This window comes from Camponotus floridanus, unplaced genomic scaffold (assembly GCF_003227725.1).
Source record: "Camponotus floridanus strain SB8 unplaced genomic scaffold, Cflo_v7.5 scaffold154, whole genome shotgun sequence".
NCBI classification, from domain to species: domain Eukaryota; kingdom Metazoa; phylum Arthropoda; class Insecta; order Hymenoptera; family Formicidae; genus Camponotus; species Camponotus floridanus.
The window spans coordinates 170923-198797 of record NW_020229275.1 but is presented as its reverse complement, the minus strand read 5'-3'; the positions used below and the strand labels follow the sequence as shown (position 1 = coordinate 198797).

The window sequence follows — 27875 nt, the reverse complement described above, 5'->3', positions numbered from 1 at the left end:
ATAAAAATTTAGTAGATAATGGAAATGATATTAAATTGACTGAAAATTCACTTATAATCGCCATAACATATATCTGACATCCATAAGAGCTCCACAAAATATCTATAATACTATAATACTCCATATAACGTACATATGACATCTTTGAATACGTCTAATAGATGTCGAATGGAGGTATGAAATGCGGAACTGTGGATGTCTAGTAGACGTTTACGGGACGTTTCATGGACATTTAATGCAGGTTTCGAATCTCCATAGTAAAGAGTGGACATCCATTAGAGATTTTTATTCCGTGTGGGTATACAAGAACAGAAGGCAAAGTCATAACAAATGAAAAACAAGTTATCGAAAGATGGGCGTATTACTTCTAGGAACTACTAAAAAGGAAAAAAAAACATTAAGAAATAAAAAAAATAAAGATTCACAAATTTATGAAGAAGACGATGGCCAAGCGATAGTGAGAACGAAATTGAATTAACATATTAGTTAAATCACACAATAAAGAAGCAAAAGAAAGCTCCAGGAGAAGACAATAGCTAAAGAAGCAAAGATAAAATATAGAGGAGCAGCAACAAAACAATATATAAATCGGAAAACAATACATAACATATCAAGAATGAAGTATATGTATTATGGTATCTTGTCCAATATACAAAAAAGAAGACAACGGGATTGCAACAACAAAGATATTAGAGTTGGGAAGTAATGCGTTACTTGTTCGTTACCTTTATTTGGGAACGATCGTTATTTTTTCTATCTATAACGATAACGGTATAGTTACATTAACGAATTTAACAGCTATTTTAGTTATATTTGTTTAATAAATCAGTATGAGCAATTGTAATATTGAATATACATATAGTTACATAGTAAGTGCTTATCGATGTTTTGATTTTACATGATCAATGATAGAAATCAACGATTAATTGTAACAATGTAAATGTATCCAATGGCACGACCGTTTACTAAGTGATTAAATAAAGATTAATCACATTTTATTGCTATTTAATCATATAAATGGTAAATATACCGATGAAGGGAGCCCGCCTTGATTGCCTCGACCTTGACATATACAATTGTCAAAGTCACTGCCCTGAGTAACATCCAAAAGGTTTTAGCCGTCGCTCGTTGTTCGTTAAAAAGTTATTAACAAAAGAATTTCACAACTTTAATGCTTTTTATCTCCGAAAATATTGATTTGAGAAAAAAATTTTTAAGCAAAAAATAAAGCCGCTGAAAAACTCTACAAAAAAGATTATATGCATTTTTTTCATAAACCTACTATTTTAGCTATTATATAAAAAAATAATTTAAATATTCATATAAGGTTGAGTTGCCCACAATTTTATAAACCCATGTGAAGTCCTAGTTTGCGTTGCAAAGTACACGCAGACTGCACACTCCCCCACCCGACCCCCCGCCCCACCCCCACCCCGTTGCCGCATGTGAAATCTCCCTTTACATGGAAAAGTATGCCCTAAGTAACATCCAAAAAGTTTTAGCCGTCGCTCGTTAAAAAGTTATTAATAAAAAAAGTTAGAAAGAGAATATAGATCCCAATAAGCAAAATGTAAGCAGTATGTCGACAGACTGGCAACAGATTTGATCAAACCATGTCAGCAGAATGACATCTACTGCGTCCTCATTCTGCTTCTAATCTGCTAGCAGAACCTGCTCACAGAATCGGATATCAGATTGTCGGCAGAAACTGAGCAGGATCTGCTATCAATGCTAACATGACTTGATGTCAGACTGTTAGCAGAAATCGAACAGGATCTGCGCGTGCAATTTGATGTTAGATTGTCCGCAGAAACCGAACAGAATCTGCGGATGCAACCTGATGGCAAATGGACAGCAGAAATTTCACAAGATTTGCACTTTTATTAATATTATATAAATGCAACAAAATTGATTATTACAGGTGCTAAATAACAATATTATCGGCAAGTTAATTAGAATTTTCTTATAGAAAATGACATATATGTAATATGTTATATCATAGTTATATTTCATATAGCGAAGGACTAATTTCAATTCTATTTAATTAAATTAATAATAAAGTAAATGTAACTTGTAAAACTTGAGATGTAATTTATTTAGAATTAAATTCTTGCTTTATGCCTCAAATAGCCAGTGCATGAATAATTTTCCATATATTATATTGATTCCAATCAGTTTAATATTCTGAATTCTGACTCTCATTTGCTTGTATCAGATATCAGAAATTAAAGTGAAAAATTAAAATGATAATTACTATATTTTTAGTCTTTTATTCATATTCGTGACTTTATATATATTTCTGACAGAAATTCAATTACGAGAAAGTACAGCTCACGTAGCGGTAAGTGAAAGAACTATCGAATCATGCAAATCCTGTTCCATTTCTGCCATCAATCTGCTATCAGAGATTGTATGCGCAGATCCTGTTCGATTTTTGCCGACAATCTGCCACTAAGTTATGCCGGCAAAATCTGTTCGATTTTTGCTGCCAATCTGGTAACTGATTATGTTAACAAGCTTTGTTATATTTCTGTTGACATTCTGGCGACATCACATGATATATCAGAACCTGCATCGATTCTGTAATCTTTCTGTCGCCAACAATTTCTAACAGATTCCCTGACAAGATCTGCTTTAGCAGACTTGGCTATTGGGGATTTTATTGACATCGTATAGGTAGAACTATAGAACTATATGAAAACACAGTTCGGAAATATTTTCCACGCAAAGTATACTTATGATCCAAAATATGTAAGCATAACAATAATACAGACTTAAGCTATAGAAATATTCCTTGTATTTAGTACTTGCAGAACTCTTAATACGTGAATATGAGACTTCACGAGTTTCTCCAGCGAACTAATAATTACGAGGAATTAGTTTCTTATCTTTTTGAAAAAAATGTGATCAGACGAACAGTTGAATGCCCGCGATGTAAAACAATTCTTAATACCGAATATACAAATGATACACTTTTGTTTCATTTCACATGGATTTGCAACGGGGTGCGGGTGGGGTGGGGTGGGTGGGTGTGCAGTCTGTGCGTGTACTTTGCAACGCAAACTGAGACTTCATATAGGTTTATAAAACTGTGGGCAACTCAATCATACCTTATGTGAATATTTAAATTATTTTTTTATATAGTAGTTTTTATATAGCTAAAATAGTAGGTTTATGAAAAAAATGCATATAACCTTTTTTGTAGAGTTTTTCAGCGGCTTTATTTTTTGCTTAAAAATTTTTTTCTCAAATCAACATTTTCGGAGACAAAAAGCATTAAAGTTGTGAAATTCTTTTGTTAATAACTTTTTAACGAACAACGAGCGACGGCTATAACCTTTTAGATGTTACTCAGGGCAGTGACCTTGACAACATATGTCAAAGTCGAGGAAATCGAGACGGGCTCCCTTCATCAGTATATTTACCTCAATTCATAACTGATCAATGCTTTGTGTTAAGGTAAATACTAGAGAAATGCTATAAAAAAATATAGACATATGTTATCTATCGATTTCATTTAAGCATTTGATGGCATTGATAGCATAAACCTATCAAGAATCTATGACAAGGATCAGAATTAGCAAAAGTATCTAAGTTAGAATGATATATATAGGCCACAAAGGTAAAGTAGCCTTATAAAAATGTCAGAGGATTTCAAAATAGATGCTTAAACGGGGGATATATTGTTAACTTTTTAGTGTTACAGAAGATTATAGGAGAGTTAAAGAAACATTATATACAAAATCACATAAATATGTATAAATGACAGATAATAGCAATAATTTCAAGAAACGAGATAAAACTAAAAGGACTATTCCTAAAGTTAAAGGAGAGGACTGAAGAAATGGAATCGAAAATAAATAAGATATATGAAACTTGCAAGAAAGAAAACAAATGTGAATAATATAAAAATAGAAAGATACAAATTTAAAAACAAATGACTGACAATTTCAAATATCTTGGAACAATCATAAACAAAAACAAGGAAATAAAGGAGAGATTATAGAGAATAGATACTATTATATCTTCAAAAGATTTCTCACATCCAAATTGCTGGAAAGAAGAAAGATCAAAACTAATTTATATAAGATTAGAATAATATATAAAATCCCAGATAGCAAAATGCCAGCAGCATAACAGCAGATTCAATCATTAATTTGCAGCAGATATCGCTCAGCTGTGTCCTCATTAAGTTTCTTTTTTCGCAACACGATGTGTCAATATGATGTGATGGCAGAAATGCAGCAGAAATGAAGCACAGTGTACCGTCATGATATGACAGCAGAAATCGAGCAGAATCTGCACATGCAACCTGATGACAAATTGACAGCAGAAACTTCACAAGATTTGCGCTTACTTTTATTAATGTTATATAAATGCAACAAAATTGATTATTACAGGTACTAAATAACAATATTATCGGCAAGTTAATTAGAATTTTCTTAGAAAATGACACATATGTAATATATTATATCATAGTTATATCTCATATAGCGAAGGACTAATTCAATTTAATTAAATTAATAATAAAGTAAATGATAAAAGTAAATGTAACTTGTGATGTAACTTGAGATGTAATTTATTTAGAATTAAATTCTTGCTTTATGCCTCAAATAGGCAGTACATGAATAATTTTTAATTTATCATATTGATTCCAATCAGTTTAATATTCTGACTCTCATTTGCTTGTATCAGATATCAGAAATTAAAGTGATAATTACTATATTTTTAGTCTTTTATTCATATTCGCGACTTTATATATATTTTTGACAGAAATTCAATTACAAGAAAGAATAGCTCACGTAGCGGTAAGTGAAGGAACTATCGAATCATGCAAACCCTGTTCCGTTTCTACTATCAATCTGCTATCAAAGATTGTGCGCAGATCCTGTTCGATTTCTGCCGACAATCTGTTGTCAAATTGCATCGCACAGATCCTGTATTTTAAAAATTAAATGTCATCGTATGACGGCAGAGCATGCTGCATTGCTGCTGTGTTTCTGCTGTTAGCGTGCTTGCACAAGTTTGATATTTCTTATGAGATTTGCTATTACACACAACAACAGATTATGCGTACTCTCAGTATGCATTCTGCCGACACATTATTCCAGCATTGAATTGTTCTATTTATGCTGGTAAAACTCTGCTTTATTTCTGCTGCATTTCTATCATTACATCGTAACGCACGTTATGCTCAACTTTTGCTGTGTTTCTGACAACATTAACTGAAACGGCATATTTTGCTAGAATATTGACAGCATTCTGCTGACATAGTATGCAGCACATAAATTGCAAAACGTGCTCTATCCGATTTTGCTATCTGGGATGCTAATATGATCAGTAGCTGTGTACAATGTAGAGTGCTAGAGGACCTCATTGAATAACAGAATATTATTAACTTTTGAGAGGAAATCAATAAGGAAGATATTGAATCTGTGAAGAGAACAGAGAAACAGATGATACATATACACAATATACTACAAGATTGATCAATTAATAGAAGGAAAAAAACGTAATAAGATTTATAAAATCCCGAAGACTTGAGTAGTTAGCACACGTTGCAAAAATGGACGATTAGAAAAGATCAAGAGAAATGCTAAATGGAATATTTTATAGGAGATAAAGGAAAAGGGAAACTGAGAAGAAGATGGATGGAGGATGGGAGGACTTAAAGACTATAGGAGTCAACAATTAGAGAAAAAAAGACTTAGAAAATAAGACAAAATAGAAACATATCATGAAGGAAATCAAGGTTCACCAAGGGCTGTAGTACACCATCATTATCAACATCACCATCACAAGTGATGATGATGTTGATGGTGATGATATATACATACTAATACACACACACACACATAAAAATGTATGTAAAATATATGTATAGATTGTCTTTTGGAATATATATAACTGTAAATATAATATATAACTGTGAAGATAATAATAATTAAAATATGCAAGATAAAATTTCTTTATAATACCCAAAATTCCTTGTATTCTGGTGATATACTTTCTAAATATAATATTCTATCTTCAATATTTTTTAATCTCTTGTAAATATCTTTAGGCACAGGTTTACTAATCCTTGTTATACTTTCTATTGTGGACATTCTATCATCCAATACAGGACAGCAATTACTGTTATTATTATTATAAATAGAATTATTTATAATTGCTTTGGGCAAAATTGATCGATCAATTGTTTGAGGTCCCCATGTGTTTAATACTCTGTGAACTGAAAATAATTACAAATATATATGTATATATATATATATATATATATATATATATATACAGGGTGTATCAGAGTGACCGTATCAGGCTGGTATTTCGAAAAATACGCAATTTACTTGAAAAATGTTCCGAACAAAAGTTGTAGGACTTTAAAGGGCGCATTACAGAGCATGATTAGTGTGACCTTGGATAGTGTTGTTAAGGACACGGAAAAATCAATTAAAAGTTTTTAAATGGAAACCCCTATTTTTGATTGTATATTCTTATAGCTGACCTCGAGAGCTTTCCAAAACACTATAATAAAGTATTTCTTCATTGAGTACTTTTCGAGTTATGAGGCTTGAAATCATTTCTTAATTTTACATAAACTGTAAAAAATCTTGTGAAATATTCATTTTTCAATTATCTTACCTTAATAATTTTATGTACAAAATAATGAGAGGAATCAATTGGTGTAAAAAACACATAGTTGTTTTAAAAAAAAAAATGTAATTGTTAATTGCAAATTACATATTTTTTTCTTAAAAACAACTATGTTTTTTCTTTACATCAATTGATTGCTCTCATTATTTTGTACATAAAATTATTAAAGTAAGATAATCGAAAAATGAATATTTCAAAAGATATTTTACGGTTTATGTAAAATTAAGAAATGATTTCAAGCCTCATAACTCGAAAAGTACTCAATGAAGAAATACTTTATTATAATGTTTTGGAAAGCTTTCGAGGTCAGTTATAAGAATATACAATCAAAAATAGGGGTTTCCATTTAAAAACTTTTAATTGATTTTTCCGTGTCCTTAACAACACTATCCAAGGTCACACCATGCTATGTAATGCGCCCCTTAAAGTCCTACAACTTTTGTTCGGAACATTTTTCAAGTAAATATTTTTCGAAATACCAGCCTGATACGGTCGCTACGGGTCTGATACACCCTGTATATATATATATTATATATATATATATATATATATATATATATATATATATACACGTTATTATTATTATTATCATTATTATTATTATTATTATTATTATTATTATTATTATTATTATGAATATATATAATACAGAATTATTCGTTGAGCATTTACACATCCTTTTATTTCTGACATATAAAAAGAAAAAGAAGAAACGGACATTAATATTTTTAAAATATTAAGACGTAACTATAATTATAGAATTTAATTATTGTAAATAATTTTTATATATAATTTTTTATATATAATAACAAATAAATTTAATTAATTTAATTTGATACAATCTAGATTTATATAAAAGTTTAAAAAAATTATATTAACATTAAATTATAATATATAATATAAATATAATATAATATATAATATAAATTAAATTATATTTATAACAACTAATGAATTAGCATTAAACAAAACTATATATCTGCAGAAATGAATAAAAAATAAAAATATATCTGTAGAAACTAGTAAAATATATCTAGTAAAAACTAATAAAAAATAGAAGTAACAAAAAAATTAAAAAGAATAAAAATAAAATATATACTAAGTAAATATCATAATATATATCAAATAAATATCAAAATCATCAAGTAATTAATTTTATATTACCTCTCACATGACTTTTGGAATCTTTGCATCGGACAAGAACAGCATCTACTCTTGCACAAGAATTTTCATTATCATTTTTTTCACTGTGAATATTTAATTAATTTATTTATTGTTAAAGTAGTAACTAGTTATAACAATTATACTTAATTAGTTATAGTAAATTTACATTAATATATTTTAATATATTTTAAATAGCAAACATCAAATTTCAGTTAAATAATAACAAAAAAACAAGATCTTCTTAATTTTTAGAAACAAAAATAATAATTTTTAGTTTGATTTTGGTTTGAAATTTAAATTCATATCAAGATCATTTTAGAATTTATCAATTAAAATTCATATCTTTTATCATATATTTTTATAGTCGATATTTTGAAATAATGATAAAATTATGAATTCTTTTACTCTGTTTACTTCACATGATTATTAGTTATACATGCAATTTTCACATGTCAATAATAATAATGAACGAACCTGTGGCAACAAAACTCTTGCACATTTAAAGTATTTACTTGCTGACGTTTTCGTTCAATGAATGATTTTATCCTACGATTCAATTCCTCTGAGTTTGCTTGAATTTGTACAAGATTTGGATCAATAACAATTTTATCTACTTCTTCATTTATACTTGCAGTCGCCTTAACATGTTCATTCTTCAAAGCTATAGATCATATAAAATTTTCCTTAATATATTATTATTAAACAATACTAATAAAAATATGTTACATTTAACTTTACACATATGTATAACATTTCATCTAATATTATGTTACATTACATCACTTTTAAAACTTCTATGACATTATTATAATAATATTGAATTTTAATCAGAACCAAAATCATACGAATTTTTTTGCAAAATATGTTGATATTAATTAAATCTTTTGTATCCTATTTTTATACAATATGGATTAATAAAACTTCCAGAAACTTCCATCATTTTGCATTAGTAAATGCACATATATAACTTATCTGCACATATTTAATATTTCCAAGAAAAATTAAACTTATAGTAATTTATGTTCATTAAGATTACAATTAATTATTAATTGATGAACTAAAATGTTTTTTAGTATATTTTATTAATTTATATTATCTAATATATATATAATAGCATATAAAAAACTAATTTATTTCAATATATTTTGCAGGTTATGATTTTTCACTTTTGACATTTTATTTCAATATGCTGTTAGCAAGTTATTAAAAGCTTTAGATTACACAAAATAATATGTTACATCTTTAATTAAAATTATATTCAATTAAGGAAGACCAAGATGCAAATAATTCTTAATAATTAAACAGACTATTATAAACAAAAGTAAATATTCATATATGCAATAAATATTAAAAATTTATTTTTGAAAAAATAAAAATTGTATCTATGTTATAAAAATATTTTTCCTTTTTATTTAAAACCTTTAAAATCTATTTTTTTCACAGATTTTCTATTTTTAGCATTTTATTTCTTTAAAAAAAGACTATTATAAACAAACGTAAATATTCATATATGCAATAAATATTAAAAACTTATTTTTGAAAAAATAAATTTTTAATATTTATTGCATATATTAATATTTACGTTTGTTTATAATAGTCTTTTTTTAAAGAAATAATTTACTAAAATGCTAAAAATAGAAAATCTGTGAAAAAAATAGATTTTAAAGATTTTAAATAAAAAGGAAAAATATTTTTATAACATACAATTTTAGATACAATTTTAGATACAATTTTTATAACGAGATATACCTATATAAAAAGAGATTGACAAATAAAAGTAAAATTTGTACACATTGTAGGAAAAATTTAAATAAAAGTAAACAAGAATTAGTACAAGCATAGATAATACAATATAATTGCTGTAAACTCTAGTCTTTTTCTATCATAATATAAATATAACTCAGAAAATATAGTTGCATGCATTTTAAAAGATATATATTTTTCAGAAGTTCAAATATAATAAAAAAATTATTTACTATTTGTCCATGTACACTCTTTATTTTCTTTCCATTGTGTTTCTCCTGTTTCATATACTTCTTTTTTCCAAATAGGCACCGAAGCTTTTAATTCATTAATAGCATATTCCACTGCTTTCAATGAGTCTGTTCTATGAGGAGAGGAAACTGCTATTACAACGCTTGCTTTAGATATTGGTACTTCTCCAACACGATGATATATAGCAATGCTTTCTATATTCCATTTTGAACGAATTTTAATACAAATATTCATCATTTCCTTCAAAGCCATTGATTCATAGGCTTCATATTCTAGTTTAATTACCTAAAAAATCAAAATTGATTTTAAGATAAATTATTAAATATTAATAACACAATATTAATTTGTACTTTTTTATATTGCTTTTTTCTGATAAAGCTAATCTGTAAAATCCTAACAGAATAAAATTTCTATTAAATTGAGGTATAAAGAAGACATATAACTTTACACTAAGCAGATAAATTATAAATATATTAAAATTTATATACGTATATAATAGTAGTATATAAGTCTATTATAAATATTTAAAATTTTATATTATTTTTTGCGTGTAATATATTTTACCTTTTTATTTTCAAAATTATCTCGAGTGATCCCAATAAAATTAGATATTGCTCCACAGTTAGGAAATGTTACTAGATCTATAATTTCTGCAATATTTAATTCATCTTGCTGTAATTTGACAAAATTTTTTGACATTTCCATGTTAGCCTAAAAAAATTTAAATAATATAATAAAATTTTATTATTTTTATTGTCATATTTAATCCGTTCCACTTAAATTTTGTTAAAAGTATATTTATTATAATTATAGTATATATTATAATTGGTCTTTTTTTATTTTTTTAAGGAGCGGGTTAAATTTGACATTAATATTATTATACGAACCTCCACTGAGTGGTGGAATTATTGCAATTTTATCTTTTTCTGATAAAGCGAGAATACTATTTGGAATGACAAATTCCTCGTTCACAGCTAATATTAATTGGTTACGTATTGTTTCTAATTGAAAAGTATAAATAATTTGATCAAGAAGATCAACAGCGGATAATTTTCTCGGAATATAAATTTGACATTCCTTACTTCCAGTTAGTTCACGTGCTTTTGCAAAAAATAATACTGTAATTTGTATTTTCTCATCCGTATTATTATCCATCACAATGGGTCTGTCCTTTTCAACTGCACTGCTGCACTAGTGCAATAAGTTAGAAAGAGACAAACATACTTTCTTTCACTCTACTAATTGCACTAGTGCAGCAGTGCAGCTGAAAAGAACAGACCCAATACATATGTTACATTAGATCTGTTCATGACTAACACACATAAAATTCATAAGTACGTAAAGGCCTTTGCACGTACAAAAATTTTAGTTGGTACCGTAAGGTCGTAAGGTCGTAAGAAAACTGACCAATCACAGTTGATTATTCTTTTATCACAGAAAGAATACTCGACTATGACGTGCAAAGGCCTTAAAGCTAGATCTACATTGGTCGTATCGTAAAGCCGGATCTACATTGGTCGTATCGAAAAACCGGATCTACATTGGTCGTATCGTAAGTAGGTGCATATGCATAACATAAGACTATGGCCGGTATTCATAGTCCGATCTTAAAGGTGCAATTTCATTGACGCTAAAAAGTAGCGTCAACCATTGGTTGAACAAAGAAGTAAGTAGTTGCTTCTTTGTTCAACCAATTGTTGACGCTACTTTTTAGCGTCAATGAAATTCCACCTTTAGGCTGCGATTTCATTACCTATCTGACGCTAGCGTCTAGTCGATCACGTGACCTCTTTTTGAACGCTAGCGTCAAAAGAAAAAAGCTGGATTTGTTCAGCTTCAAGCGTCAAGCAGTGCCTCAAAAATGTCTGTGGAAAACGTAAGTAATATTGTTTAATATTATTTATTTATTTATTTATTACTCATTACATTTTAATAATAACAATAAATTTGCATTAATATATTTATGATAATTTCACGACGTAATCAGTTAAGTATTTTTTTTTAAATGAGTGGAAAATTCAAAATACATTTTTAATGAAATAAATATTTAATTGATCTATGAATTGATATATGAATTGATCTACTAACTTTTATGTAAATCATTAATATTAAATAGCAATATTTATAATAGTTTAATTTGAGTTATAATTCTAAAGACCTAACCTAACCATATAAATTATTTCCAAACATTATGTCCAACAATTTTTCTTATTTTAATTATTAACATCAGAACATGTAATGTTGTAATTTACTTGTAATAATAAAGTGTATAAAATAATATCTATTATATTTTAATATTCAATAGGAATTTGAAATGGTTCAAACATGTGGGCTTTGCGAAATGGTCATTCCCATTGAAAATATTAATACTCATCCTTGCTTAGAAGGATATTCTAAGTATTATGTTAATAATTCAACATTATACTTTTATCCAATGACAGGTACATATAACAATCATTCTGATAGTGCCTGAGGATTATGCAAATTATTTCTATATGACGCTTTGTTACAGATGACGGACGAAACATAATAAGAAAAAGTTTAATTGAGAATGATGAAATAGTAGTAATAGAGGCAAAAGAAAATAATAAAAAAAATTTATATAATAATTCTAATAAGGAAAATTTGTCAAGTAAGAAATATATGAATATTGTAATCACTTAAAAATAAGATGTAATATTAAATATATAATTTTATTTTATTTTTGCAGATAATATTCAACATTTAAAAAGGAAGCTCCCAATGACAACTAATATTCCAGAATCAAAAAGAAAATTCAAAACAGGTTTGTCATTCGACGAAGAAGAGCTGTTGATTCTGGAAGTACAAAAACGAGAAGATGGAATTTTCAATTAGATATTAGACAAAGAAATCCGAAAGAAAGAAATAAATTGTGGCAGGAAGTTTCTGAGGCATTAAATGGTAAAAATAAAAAAGAGAGAGTCTTGTTTTTTAAAAAGTTTTATATATTTTTTTATATATTTCTTCCAATGTTTTTTTAACATTTTATATCTAAGATGTCATTACATTTTTTTAGGTGTAATTAGCCCAGAAACAGCTAAAAATAAATTTAAATCTTTACATGATACTTATCGTAAAATTATTCAATCTGAACAAAAGGCAAGTGGATCTGCAACACCAAATACTACTCGCTTGTGGCAACATTATAATAATATGGAATTTTTGCGTGACTCTTGTTTGGTCAAAACGTAAGTTTTGCTTTCGTATTTATTAAAGTGCAAATGTAAAACAAATTTTTAAAATTTTCTATTAATTCTGATATTATTAAAGAATATTCAAATTTGAATTATTGAAATTTAAAAAATTAAAAAAATTATTGAAATTTAAAAAATTTACATGTGTGTACTTAATAAATTATATACATATTTAATTATTCATTGATACATTTTAGCACGGCATCAAATATTTCTAGAACAAGAGCATCGTTCAATGATTCGGATCAGTCATCAGAAGAAACTAGGAATGTTCGGTCAGGTATATAACATTTATATGAAAATTTATATTTGTCTTTTATATATGATTGAGATTGAAAAAAATTTTTATAAATATATGTGATTTATCTATTGTAATCTGTTGTATACACATATACAATACATTATACGCACACGCACATATATATATATATATATATATATATATATATATATATATATAATTATTAATCTTTATTACTTTACCGCTAAAAAAACAGATAATCTCAAAGAAAACAGTGCTATTGAGAGAATTGCTAATGCTTTGTGCGATACTTCCAACGATGATATTATTTTACCGCCTCCACTTCAGCCTGACGACATCGACTCTTTTTTAAATTTGTTGGGGTTTCGAATTCGTCGTTTATCCGAAGAGCAAAAACAGGAAGCATTTCAAAGACACTTACAATTGTCATATGATATGCTAAAAGAAAATAGTATATAAAATCAAATTTTAACTGTTATTATGAAACTAAATTATCACAACTATTGTTTTGTTTGCTACATTTTATTGAATAAAGTAATATAATAATGTTCTTTATAATAATGTTATAATAAATAATAGTGTAAAATTTTTTATTAAAAAGTTACAAATAAAAAGATTACAAATAAAAGATTCAATATAATTAACTTATACTTAATATTTATTTATATATTAATATCTATTTACGCAATTAATACTTATTTATACTATTAATACTTATTTACACAATATTTATTGACATTATTAATTATTTTATTTTTTTATTATTAATATTTTAACAGTGCTCGAATTGCCAGGGAACTGCTCCTTCGCTATTAAAATAGTGACAAAATGTATCTCTTATCATCATGGCTTTACGTGAACCTAAATTAGAACCACATTGAGTTATATTTCGCAAAGCACCTTCATCAGTTATATCTGAGCTCAAAGTATCAGATATAAAACTGTATGAATTGTCTTGATCAATTAGATTGGATGGTATATATTCGTTATGATCAATATCTTTAATTCGCAGCCAATTGTGTAAACAGATAATGGCCTGAACAATTTTCATACATGTATCAACTGTAGTGTCAATGGGACGCCTTAATATCCGCCATTGGCTACATAAAATTCCAAAAGAACTTTCGATCATTCTTCTTGCTCTACTCAGCCGATAGTTGTAAATTTTTCGTTCTTGACTTAAACCTCCTCTTCCAGGATACGATCGAAGTAAATATTCTGATAACGGAAAAGCTTCATCACCCACAATTACGAATGGTAGAGGTATTTCATCAGCTAATATAGCTTGTGGTTCTGGTAAATTCATTTCCTCATTATGAAATTGTTGTCCTATTAAAGAAGATCGAAAAATGCCACCATCACTACGTCGACCATATGCTCCAATGTCCACAAAAGTAAACATATAATTTGCATCACATATTGCCAGAAGTACTATGCTGTGAGAATTCCTGTAATTATAATATGAAGAACCTGCGTTATTAGGACACTGAAAAAAAGTATTACAAAAATTGTTATCAATTAAAAAATAATGTTAATACCCATACGGCACAGAAATATTGCAGCAACATTGCAGCAATATTTATTTGCAAAATTGCAACATTGCAGCAATGTTGCAAAATGTTGCTGCAACATTGCAGCAATATTGCAGCAACGGTAAAATGTCCGCTTGTAGCAATATTACAATACAATACTGCAGCAATATTACAATGCAGTAGTGCAACAGTATTGCAATATAATATATGTATATATATGTATTATAATGCTTTGTATTGACGTAAGATCGCGTTGACTGAACTTGCTGCACTAGTTCAGAAGTTATCTTTTTTCTTCCAACAATGTCGAGCAAAAAAGACAACTTCTGAACTAATGCAGCGAGTTCAATCAACGCAAACAGACCTATAAGTGGTATTTTTACATTCTAATTAAATCTATGAGATATATATATATCTCATAGATTGTTAGAATGTGCGAGTTTGTAAATATATATTACATGCAGTATAAAAGAGAATATTTCAGAAATTAATATTTATGTATATATATGAGTTACATGAAATAAAATATACGCAACATTTAAATTTATTCTTATTATATATTGCAATAAAAAAATCAAATTATATAAAAATTTTATATACGAAATATGTTAATATATAACACGTTATATATTCATATATAATAATCTGCGTATATAATATACACATATGTACACGCCGTACACAACATATAATATAATCATTTTTATAGACCTAATGAAAACAAAAAATTTACTTAAATTGCATTAAAGTATCTTAATCATGTAAGAACAAAAAATACATATGCGAAAATGTAATAAGCAATTTTATATGAAACAATAAACATTATATGTATGTAATTAATAATCGGTTATAGTTTTGAATAATAAAAAAATAAAGATATACATAAAAATATAAAAATAATAAAATATTTAATCGTCTTAAATTCTATATATCTTTAATATATTCTATAAACTGTGATATAAACTATATGATATATGAAATTATATATATCTTCTATGTAATATATTGCTATTACATAATATTTATAATAAAATTTTAGTATTATTTTTTGGTAATGTCGTTCTCTTCTAATTTTTTTCTTCCTGTTTTTTAGTTCTTCCTGTTCTTCTAGTTTTTATTTTTCTTCCTGAATATGTCTAAAACATTTAATAAAAAACTTAAAATTATAACTTCATTTCAAATCATATAATTATATCAAATATTTATATTTTAATTCAACATGTTTTACATTTTTTTGTCAGTGTAATACGAAATTATAACTATAAAGTCTAAAAATTTCATAAGAAAATATTTAGATAATATACAGCATTTTCTCAACATATTAAACAGAAAAAGTAACATATCTATTTGTTCAAGCTTAGTTATCGATTAAAATAAATTGATTAAAAGTAAAAATAAAAATAAAAACTAATTAAATCAAATAATCTGATTAATCTGTAAGCAATTATGACGTTCCTAACAAATAAAATGTACATACTTCTTTTCATCTCTTTGAACTCTTACAGTAGCTTGAGACAGCCATTTAGATGTGTATTCTGCAATGTCATTATCTGTCAGATTATTATATTTTACACGAATAGCTTCTGCACATACATAAGTATTTTTTAATATAAATTGTAAATATTTTCTTATAAATATGTGTATATTTTAGACAAATTTTAAAGGAATTTCTAAATAGATACATGAATCAAGCAAGTTAATCAAAAATTATATTAAAGAGAACTTACGTATAATCATTTTAGAAAGATTTAAAGTTACTAATCTTTGAAGCTACGCTTATTTTTTTTTCCTGTCCAGTTGAAATTTTGAGCTAAAGTGTCTGTTATTACTTTTTTCATAATATTTCGTATCATGGCATGTCCATCAACTCTACCAACAAGTTTTAAAACATTAAGCTAAAAAAATAAACAATGTTAAAAATAATATTAAATACTTTTATTGTTTAATAAATAATTAAATGACTTGTAAATACGTTAATAAATTGAGCCTTCTTTATTTTACAATTAGTAACAAAAAAATATGTCATTTATGAATTAGTGATAAGAAATGTAATCAAAAATTATTAAGCATTAAATTGTGATATAACTAACTCTATAGAAAAAAATTAACATCTATAATATAAAAATAAGAAATCTTTATCACATACAACTTTATCTTTAAATTCGATTTCCTGTAATTGATCTTCAAAGGATATTAATTCAGTAAGTGTAGAAATCGGGAAATGAATATCACATTCATCTTGACCATCATAAGAATGACAGGAAAATTGCATTTTCTCCTCTAGCATATTAATTTTGATTTCTATACCGTCTAATTTATATAATATTTTGTTCAATTTTCCTATAATCTGTTTCTTGAACTCTGGAACAAATATATATACACACATATATATATATATAATTTAATTAATGCTATTATTTGCTGCTAAATATCATACAATAATTATACATATATATACTTTATTTTTAACTACAGGGCCTTTTAGTAAAAAAAAGTAATAAATATAACAATAATTAACTTTTATAATAAATACCATAAGCAGACAAATCTTTCTCAGTATTTTCAGAAGAATCTTGAAGAATCTTTATATTATTCGTAGCAATTTGCTTGTTATTTCTATCTAAAAAATAAAAAATTAATAATTTTTGTTATAAGTCATGTATTTATAAATTTTAATTATAACTTACCATTACTGTTTGTAGGAATAATAATATTTTTTTCACGTAAAATATTTGTAATGTTTTGTATAGGCTCAATTACTTTATTAACAAAATTGCCTCTGTCAGGAAAAGGAGGCAAGATTTTATGTTGTATTATATTTATTTTATTTTCTTTATTTTTTAAATAGATATCTTCTTCTGAAGAAGAAGATGATAATATTTTTTTCTTTGCTTTTATACGTCTTTGCTTTTTATTTTGTTCCCTTAAATCATTTGAAGACATCCCAGTGTCATCTATATTTGACGTGTCTTGCGCTAGACTTAATTTTTGTAAACTTTCTTCATAAGTATCTAAATTATTAAAAACAAAAGAAAAATGTATACAATATTTATATATATTAAATGATAATTTATATAAAAAAAGTTCTCTTACTTGCTCCACCAAAAATTCTTTTTATTGGTAACTCTTCTCAATCAGATTTTTCTCGAGGCATCTCTCTTGCCAATATGGCCTTGTTAATGCGATATTTAGTTTTCATATGATTAGGCCATATACATGATAATTTATCGGCGTTGCATTCTGACGGTATAACTTGTAACCCGTCATGAAATTCCGCAATGATAAATTGGTACTTATCCATTTTTCTGTGATGTGAAATATTCCGTAAAACATATGTGTAGTTTACATTATTAAAAAAAAAATTATTATTTAACACAAAAATAAATGATTGAAAAAAAATTATTATATAACACACAAAAAATTATTATACAACACACATAAAAATAATTATCTATAACACATAAAAATTAATATATATAATTATATTGTATGATTAAGAGGAAATATTGCGAATGTATTTGCATGATTTCCAAAAGGAATTTTCCATGCTTTACCTAATAAATCTGTAATTGGCCATGAAAATATGCTATCATTATTTACTGTCATTACTTTTATATTAAAATTACTGGATTTGTATGGTGATTCATATACATCTTTTATGTACTTAAGTTTCTTACCAATAAGCAAAAAATCTTTATTTTTTTGCACTATATTCAAAATTAAAACATATTGACCGCTTTTCAAAAGACAACAATTATTATTTTGACCTTTACATTTTATATTAAACTTTTCATTTGACATCATTAAATATTGCAATTGAATATTATAATTATCTGGTACTGGACCATTGTTATGTAAATATTTATATGAATTTAATGTTTCATTATTAATACTTGACAGAAAAGAATTACAATTTTCAATTTCATTATATCTTTTATATAATTGTTGAAGCGATTTTTCATTTTTACGTAATCGTTTTTTGATCGATGCCATATAGTTTTCAAAACGAAAAGCACTGAAATTGTCTAATGGACCATATGTTCTTACATCGGAACATATATGTAATAAATTATGTATATTATGCGACATGTATTGTTTACCATATAAAATTTCAAATGATATGACAAAATGATTTAGTAAAGATTCCGCAAAATTTATTAGTTCTTCATTTAAATTTGAACGTATAAGAATTGTGACAGCTATATGTAGAGTGAGAAAATGAAGATATATGTCTGGCTTTAATATATGTCTTAATACAATGGGTCCTGTGTATAATAAAAAATTTCTGAACTCTATTGCTTTCCATTGTTTGACATCTTTTAATGATCTGGGTTTTCTAACAAAATCGTTCGGTGTTGAATTTTTCAGCAAAATTAACAAGTGTGATATTTTATTAATAGAACTGATACTTAAGCGTACATTAAGTGGACCCTTTATCCAAAGAAGGATAATTTTTTTGACGACGCCTAAACATATAAGATGCATATAATCTAGTGGTGTGCTACTTATAGGCAAAAATCCAGGAATATTATTTAAAATAGAAAATCCAATCTGAAAATCTTGATAAGTATTAGCGGAAAATAGTTCATCTTTTCTAGAAGGAAATGTTTTTTTATATGGAAAGCAAACTCTACCATTAATATATTTCCCCTTAATCACACATTTCGTACAACTGTAAAACCCGGTATGGCCTTTTACACATAACACAAAAGATTTAGCAGGTGCGTCACAAATTAAACCAAACAATCTAATTTTGATTATGCTTTCATTATAAATATAACCATTATTAGTGAAATTAATTAAATCATCGACTAAGGCTCTCAGAAAAATATTAGAATCTGTAGGTTTTTTATAACCAAAATATGCACCAACGAGATATACTGTCTTATTGACAGTATTTGAACATAAAATGGTCCATAATGACGCTTGAGAAGATTTTGATAATGGCAAACCATCAATATTAATTAGTAAATTAACATATGTATTATTATCTTTTAATAGCATTTTCTGAATAATATCATTCAAACCAAAATATAAATATTCTCCTTCACATATTTTTGAAATATGCTGGGTTTTTCTTGGAGTTTTTAATAGTGTTCGTGCATCTGTAGGTAGATTATGCGAAGTATATTGCTTCAAAATTTTCAACAATTCATTACAAGCAGTGCGAGAAATATTGTGTGATACAGCCCATGTAGCTAATGCTTTATTTAATTCATCATCATTATTAGGTTTATGTATTTCATCATTTATAACAAAGTTATCATTATTATTATTATTATTATTATTATCATTATTAACATCTGAAGATGTAATTTTGACATGCACATTATTAATCATATCATTAACACTGTTTGTATTACATAAAGAAACTTCTTTATCAGTTGCTTTACACAATTCTACATTTGAAGTCTGTTTAGAAGAAGTATTGATAGTATGCCATTCCAAAATTTCTCTAGAAGATCCTGCAATATCTATAGCTGTTTGATTTGCAACAATCCGTCTATTGTGGCGTTTTGAAACAAGTTTTCTTTTATGTGTGTTCATATTTCTTCTACAATAAGTAAACTACACAAATTGTATTGCAAAAAATTTAAGAAGAAAACATTTAGAAAATAATTACAAGAAAATAAAACAAATATACGTATTTATATGTACATGTAAACGTATCTGAAATATAAATACTAATAAAATTAAAATATATATTTAAGTATATTTGTAAAAATATATAAAAATATATAACAATATATACAATTATAGAATAAATATAAGAAATAAAATGTATAAAAGAATATATATAGAAAAATATAGAAATATATATATAGAAGGAAATGTAAGTGAATAACAAGCAGCCAAATATTTTATTAACTAGATACTACGGATTCCAAAAAGATATTGGCGATAATTTTTCGATTACGCCGGTCGAAAGAATAAAGTAAAAACTCAGCTCGATGGATCTTATTTCTCACTAAAACAATATAAGTTTCAATTTAGGTTAGGTTAAGTTAAATTAAATTGTAATTATTAAACAACCATATTCTGCTGGAAATGTAATAATGCCATTTTACATACGTGTTCCTTGCTTCGTTGCGCACTTAAAATAAAATTACTTGATTGATGTTTATTGCACTTGTCGCTAATAATCACCTATATCACCCGTGAACGAACCTCGCACTTCGCACTTTCCGAACTACACCCGCGGCGCCCGGCGCAAAATCTCTAAACAGCTGAACCATATACACACACACACATACATATATATGTATTATGCGTCTATATATATATATATATATGTCTATAGGATAAACGTTTCAGTCTCAGCTCGCGAAAGCAACAAAATATTTAAATATAAGTATAATTATTAATAATTAATAATATTATTAATAATTTTTATATTATAATTATAATAATTAATATTATATAAACTCATTCGTGTTTTATATAATAATGATAACATTAATAATTTTAAGATTGCTAAATTATAATAAAAAAATATGCAAATGCGTACACCAATTAAATTAATATATTATATTATTTTTACTATTTATAAAATTATAACAGTATATTTTCAATATTGCTGCAACATTATTACCACATTATTACAGCAATGTTCTATATTCATATTTCAGCAATATTGCTGCAATATTACATTGCAATATGCAAGATTGCAATATTGCTGCAATATTGCTGCAAGGTCCTGTGCCGTGTGGGTAATAAGATTTATGAAAGAATCATTTTACTGATTTTACTTATATTACTACATGCTTTCCATCAATAGCACCTATGCAATGAGGGAAGTTCCATTTTTCCTCAAATTCATCTGCTATGCGTAACCAATCTCCTTGACTCAAAGTAGATGGAAGGACTTCCTCGTGAATACAATTCCAAATGACATTACATGTATCGCTAATAATGTTAGAAACCGTTGTTACACCAATTAGATTGGTATGATATGAATTGATATGATATTGATTTCATAGAATCACCAGCAGCTAAATATCTGTAAAATGTAATATATTTAAAATGCAAGTAATAATAAACAGATTGTTAACATATTAAATGTCGAGCTTCAACAGAAAGATCTGTCTCAGTCACTAGCGATGGCACTCAATGTAATAATATAATAATATTATAATTAATAACAACATACCTTAATGTTAAACACAAACGTTCAGGAGCGGATATTGGCTCACGAAAGGAAGTTATCTGTTTACTCAAAGAAGGTCCTACTATTTGTAGCAATTCTTCTAACTGTATAGCAGTCATTCTAAAATAATTTCTAAATGTGCTGTCTTCCAAAATAATATTAGGAAATATTGCATGGTAAAAACCATGCATTTTTCTATTTTTAAATAATGGTGCAACCCAATAACGTTTTTTGGTATATTGTCTTTTCTCCATTTTTTCCAATTCATGAATCACTGCTATACAAATCATTTGACGTTTCTTTTTCTTTAATCGTCTTTTTAAATTTATTATTTTTAAGCATTCTCTTTGCCATTCGTAGTATCGTTGATTACATAACATTTTTTTAATGAAATTAAGATCTGTTAACTTAGACACGTTATTACTTTTAAGAACAACTTGATGAAAGGTTATTCCGTTTTGACGCCAGACGTTAACGTCAATCAGTTTTCATTGACGCTACGACGTTGCGGCGATATGACGCTAAAAGCCAGCGTCATAGCGTCAAGTGAAAACGCACCCTTATATTTGAGATCGTCTTAAGTTCGAGCTTGAAATGCTACGCAGCTATTTGATTGGTTGAATGAGGTCTTAAGTCAACCTTCAAGCAGACTTAAATATAAGATCGGACTATGAATACCGGCCTATATGGACCAATGAACATCGAGTATTAAATTACCATATTGACTTAAGGCCGCAGCACACACTTTTGCATAAGCGCATAACCATAAGCATAAGGAAATTGATTGGTCCGCAAGTATATGCATAAGAAAATGAACCAATCAATTTTCTTATGCTTATGGTTATGCGCTTATGCAAAAGTGTGTGCTGCAGCCTTTACATAACATAATACTCGATGCTCATTGGTCCATATGGTTTTATTTTATGCATATACACCTATGCAAGTTTGTCTAGATAGGCCCTAAAGACCTATCCAGACAAACTTGCATAAGTATATAAGCATATGCATAAAAAAATGGACCAATCACATGTCTCATTTAAAGAATACTATAGCATAAAATATATACATAATGTCGAAAAATTTTTTGTATTTAGAAAGCTTGCATGGAGTATGCATAGTGAGTTAAGTCAATCACGTCTTTTATAGAAAAATCATGATGAAACATAAATCAACATAAATGTAACATATGCACAAGCAAAAGTAAAGTCACTAGATTTCATATCGTTGAAATTTTATGCATATGTATATGCAAGAGCTAATGCCATTTTATTGTGACATTGTTCTAGAATATCATCCGATAATCTATATACTTATTATAATCTATGATTAAACCAGTCTGATATTCTCTGACAACCGGGTACTCAGTTTTCGCTCACCAAGTTATTCCATTGTGCAGGTAAGATTCCTAAAAATAAAAAACGAATAAATAATTTAAAAATATTTCTGTATAATGATAAAATATGATATACATTTTTATAGCTAATATATATTTAATTTTATCACAATTTACAATATTACATTATATTTACAATATTAGAATTTGTTATAAATTTTTATAAATTTTATATATTCTTACAATTTTTTAATATATACAATCTTTCTATGCATACAATTATAAATAAATATAGTGATTGTCGTATTAAATTCATGAATTGCAAACACATTGTTGATTACATATTTTTATATTATTACATACATTATACATACATTATTATTGATTATATATTTATACTTTTCTATAATCGATTTATTAGGAGAATATAATAATAAAAAGTACAGTTAGAAATGCCAATTTAAATGTCTAAGAAAAAGTATGCGATCAATACAAAAATAATTGTAAAATATATTTACAGGGTTCAACAATATTCCAGAAGACAAAAAATACTATACATACTGGAGTCAGAAGATGGAATTAGAAAAAGTAAATGATCTCACTCAAGAATATGAATATAATGAAGCCGATACTGGTACGTACAATTTTAATAGATCTTGTCAAAAATTTTCCTCATTTGTCTGACAAAAGTGTAGCCGATTTTAAACATATACACAAAAAAAACGAGGCAAATATTTTATTCTTTGGTAATAAATTATTAGTATAATAACACCGGCGATTGTGTTCCGAAATTCATTGCCAATTGCCAATATTAACAATGAATTTCGGAACGCAGCTTTATGATTGGTCGATTTCTCTATACATTATGCTTATGCAAATTTATCTGGATAAGCTTTTATTATGGTTATGATTATGCATATGCTTATGTCTTATGCAAGTTTGTCTGGATAGGCCTTAAGTTGTAGATAAAGCTGGTCGCACACACTTTCCGTCCGTAACCATAACCGGCCAAATTGAGCAACGCGATTGGTCGGGTGGCACCCGATTGACCACGTCGCCAATTGGCCAATTCAAAATAGGACTCTCTGATTGGTTAATCGTTGCTGGTTACCCTACCCACGTAGAAATTTATAAACGGGCCAACATTGGGCGAATACCGCTGCCAGTTGTGCCAATACTGGCTGCCGGTAGATACCAACATTGGACCAGTACAAGTCAAGTACAGGAGTGTAACACTATGCCATGATTATAGAATTGCCGCTGCTGGCACAACATAGGCAAGAATAGAGAACCTCTAGGAGAGAGAATGGACAACTGATCATGTGACATGTGATCAAGCTTTTTCATGATTGGCTGGCAGAAAATGTATCAATTTTAGCTATTGCGATGCCAATGCAAAATATGATGACACACAAATAGGTTAATATATGTGTGTCATGTGTGTCCTATTTGTGTGTCATCATATTTTGCATTGGCGTCGCAATAGCTAAAATTGATACATTTTCTGCCAGCTAATCATGAAAAAGCTTGATCAGTTGTCCATTCTCTCTCCTAGAGGTTCTCTAGGCAAGAATGCATGGAGACGTACTGGTCCAATAAAGGTACATAATCCGCACAGTAATACGGAAATACTTTTGCCAGTTCTGCCAGTGGAATTTGCGTTGGTCAATATTAGCTTTTAGGCCTGTTCTTTTTAGCTGAATGGCTGTACTAGTTCAGTTTATCTTTTTTACTCCACATTGAAAGAAAAAAGATAAACTCTGAACTAATGCAGCTATCCAGTTAAAAAGAACAGACCTACAAGCTAATATTGGCCAACACAAATTTCATTGGCAGAAATATTTTCGAATTCAGTCATACTAATTGTAAATTATAATACAAATGATTAGATATATATTTGTACATATACATTTATATTCATTAAACTTTTCTTTATTACTTTTTTATAAACATATTAAGTCTTTATTACATCTCTGTAAATATTAAATTCTATTTTAAAAACAAAAACAATCTAACAAATGTTTGTAAAATATATGATAAAATAAACAAATATCTTATAAAAACAATTTGTTTCATATGAAAAAAGTACGTTTTACATTTATATTATGATGATCGCCTTTAATTCACAAAAGAAAATTGTATTAAACGGAAAAAAAGCAAATAAATTGTATTAAAATAAGAGAGCTGCAATTAAATATAATTATAAATAGTGAAATAGATATATTATAAATAGTGAAATAAATAAAAATGAATCAATTCCGTACAATCCGCACCAGAATCATAGACCATGTATTATATACTTCTTTTTCGTCAACTGTTAAATAATCATGAACGAAATATCTATGACAGTTCATATTAAACTTTAAGAAAAACACTTTTTTAATTATTTTCCTCTCTCCTTTCATTTCTCTCTGCTCTTTGTTCTCTTTGTTTCTTCCCTCCGTCTCTGTCAGGAGCTCCAGATAACCAACGACCCGTTTTTGCTAAAATTTCTTTCGAATCACTATTTTTTTGTAGTTTCTCACACTCCACATTGAAAAAAATAACATTTAGATACATCAAAAATAACATTTGTATAAGAACAATTAAAGCATATGTGATTTCAAGATAGTGCGGTTATATCAGAAAGCATTTTTAGTAATTTTTGTTGAATATATTGATTATTGCAATTATCACTACTGGCACATTACTGCGCCAATTGTATGCCTTGCATTGGTCCAAATCTGGTGTTTAAAATGGGACGTTATATACTCGACAATTAACCAATAACGGCACAACATTGTCTGCCAACGCTCGGCCGCCCGTATTGAACCAATACTGGGCCGTTTTTTCACTATCGGCAGTTTCTACGTGGGTAGGCACAGGTCGATATAATTGCCCACGTAGAAACTGCCGATAGTGAAAAAACGGCCCAGTATTGGTTCAATACGGGCGGCCGAGCGTTGGCAGACAATGTTGTGCCGTTATTGGTTAATTGTCGAGTATATAATGTCCCATTTTAAACACCAGATTTGGACCAATGCAAGGCATACAATTGGCGCAGTAATGTACCAGTAGTGATAATTGCAATAATCAATATATTCAACAAAAATTACTAAAAATGCTTTCTGATATAACCGCACTATCTTGAAATCACATATGCTTTAATTGTTCTTATACAAATGTTATTTTTGATGTATCTAAATGTTATTTTTTTCAATGTGGAGTGTGAGAAACTACAAAAAAATAGTGATTCGAAAGAAATTTTAGCAAAAACGGGTCGTTGGTTATCTGGAGCTCCTGACAGAGACGGAGGGAAGAAACAAAGAGAACAAAGAGCAGAGAGAAATGAAAGGAGAGAGGAAAATAATTAAAAAAGTGTTTTTCTTAAAGTTTAATATGAACTGTCATAGATATTTCGTTCATGATTATTTAACAGTTGACGAAAAAGAAGTATATAATACATGGTCTATGATTCTGGTGCGGATTGTACGGAATTGATTCATTTTTATTTATTTCTCACTATTTATAATTATATTTAATTGCAGCTCTCTTATTTTAATACAATTTATTTGCTTTTTTTCCGTTTAATACAATTTTCTTTTGTGAATTAAAGGCGATCATCATAATATAAATGTAAAACGTACTTTTTTCATATGAAACAAATTGTTTTTATAAGATATTTGTTTATTTTATCATATATTTTACAAACATTTGTTAGATTGTTTTTGTTTTTAAAATAGAATTTAATATTTACAGAGATGTAATAAAGACTTAATATGTTTATAAAAAAGTAATAAAGAAAAGTTTAATGAATATAAATGTATATGTATAAATGTATATCTAATCATTTGTATTATAATTTACAATTAGTATTACTGAATTCGAAAATATTTCTGCCAATGAAATTTGTGTTGGCCAATATTAGCTTGTAGGTCTGTTCTTTTTAACTGGATAGCTGCATTAGTTCAGAGTTTATCTTTTTTCTTTCAATGTGGAGTAAAAAAGATAAACTGAACTAGTACAGCCATTCAGCTAAAAAGAACAGGCCTAAAAGCTAATATTGACCAACGCAAATTCCACTGGCAGAACTGGCAAAAGTATTTCCGTATTACTGTGCGGATTATGTACCTTTATTGGACCAGTACGTCTCCATGCATTCTTGCCTATGTTGTGCCAGCAGCGGCAATTCTATAATCATGGCATAGTGTTACACTCCTGTACTTGACTTGTACTGGTCCAATGTTGGTATCTACCGGCAGCCAGTATTGGCACAACTGGCAGCGGTATTCGCCCAATGTTGGCCCGTTTATAAATTTCTACGTGGGTGACTGTGGTCAATCGCAACGTGGTCAAACGGGACGCTCCCGATTGGTCGAAATCTTACTGTTATCTCTTATGGAAAGTGTGTGCGACTAGCTTAAATTGACTAACCATGGTTGATTATTTTTGAAATAATCGACTATGGTTGGTCAATTTACTTACGACTTAAGCGTCATCTACAATGAGATTTTAAGGAGACGTAAGATTTAAGAGATTGACCAATCACAATCAAGTATGAAAAAAATATTCGGCTGAGATTAGTTAATTTCTT

At 27.6% G+C, this 27875-nt stretch overlaps 3 protein-coding genes across 13 annotated transcripts; 1 reads left to right on the top strand and 2 right to left on the bottom strand.

The window, feature by feature from the left end:
- Positions 1–3320: 3320 nt before the first annotated feature.
- Positions 3321–11043, bottom strand: LOC105254748 (molybdopterin synthase catalytic subunit). Of its 2 annotated transcripts, XM_025406793.1 has the most exons (8): positions 10896–11043; positions 10701–10814; positions 10378–10524; positions 9795–10098; positions 8293–8479; positions 7819–7901; positions 5979–6232; positions 3321–3477 (listed from the first exon to the last, which is right to left on the bottom strand). In XM_025406793.1, exons 3-8 carry the CDS (start codon positions 10516–10518, stop codon positions 3442–3444), a joined length of 1005 nt encoding a protein of 334 aa, XP_025262578.1. In that variant the 5' UTR covers positions 10519–10524; positions 10701–10814; positions 10896–11043; the 3' UTR covers positions 3321–3441. The 2 variants fall into 2 exon arrangements, with proteins under 2 accessions (XP_025262578.1, XP_025262577.1); XM_025406792.1 differs by having other exon boundaries at positions 10701–11040.
- A 514-nt stretch (positions 11044–11557) lies between these two features.
- On the top strand, positions 11558–13606 carry LOC112637343. 2 transcript variants are annotated; one of them, XR_003122504.1, is made up of 5 exons: positions 11558–11689; positions 12524–12735; positions 12851–13022; positions 13226–13308; positions 13526–13606. XR_003122504.1 is itself a non-coding variant. In XM_025406791.1 (5 exons), the coding sequence occupies exons 1-4, from the start codon at positions 11675–11677 to the stop codon at positions 12667–12669; spliced, it is 417 nt and encodes a 138-aa protein (XP_025262576.1). In that variant the 5' UTR covers positions 11558–11674; the 3' UTR covers positions 12670–12735; positions 12851–13083. The 2 variants fall into 2 exon arrangements, 1 of the variants encoding a protein (XP_025262576.1); XM_025406791.1 differs by lacking the exons at positions 13226–13308; positions 13526–13606 and adding exons at positions 12119–12254; positions 12326–12445 and having other exon boundaries at positions 12851–13083.
- Positions 13607–14043: 437 nt separating this feature from the next.
- On the bottom strand, positions 14044–22495 carry LOC112637344. Of its 9 annotated transcripts, XR_003122508.1 has the most exons (11): positions 21973–22495; positions 21604–21822; positions 20895–21049; positions 20692–20790; positions 17916–18127; positions 17510–17833; positions 17356–17442; positions 16969–17183; positions 16550–16717; positions 16300–16357; positions 15882–15958 (listed from the first exon to the last, which is right to left on the bottom strand). XR_003122508.1 is itself a non-coding variant. In XM_025406794.1 (3 exons), exons 2-3 carry the CDS (start codon positions 21624–21626, stop codon positions 14063–14065), a joined length of 699 nt encoding a protein of 232 aa, XP_025262579.1. In that variant the 5' UTR covers positions 21627–21822; positions 21973–22495; the 3' UTR covers positions 14044–14062. The 9 variants fall into 9 exon arrangements, 1 of the variants encoding a protein (XP_025262579.1); XR_003122507.1 differs by having other exon boundaries at positions 16300–16405; positions 20692–21049; XR_003122505.1 differs by having other exon boundaries at positions 20692–21049.
- Positions 22496–27875: the final 5380 nt, after the last annotated feature.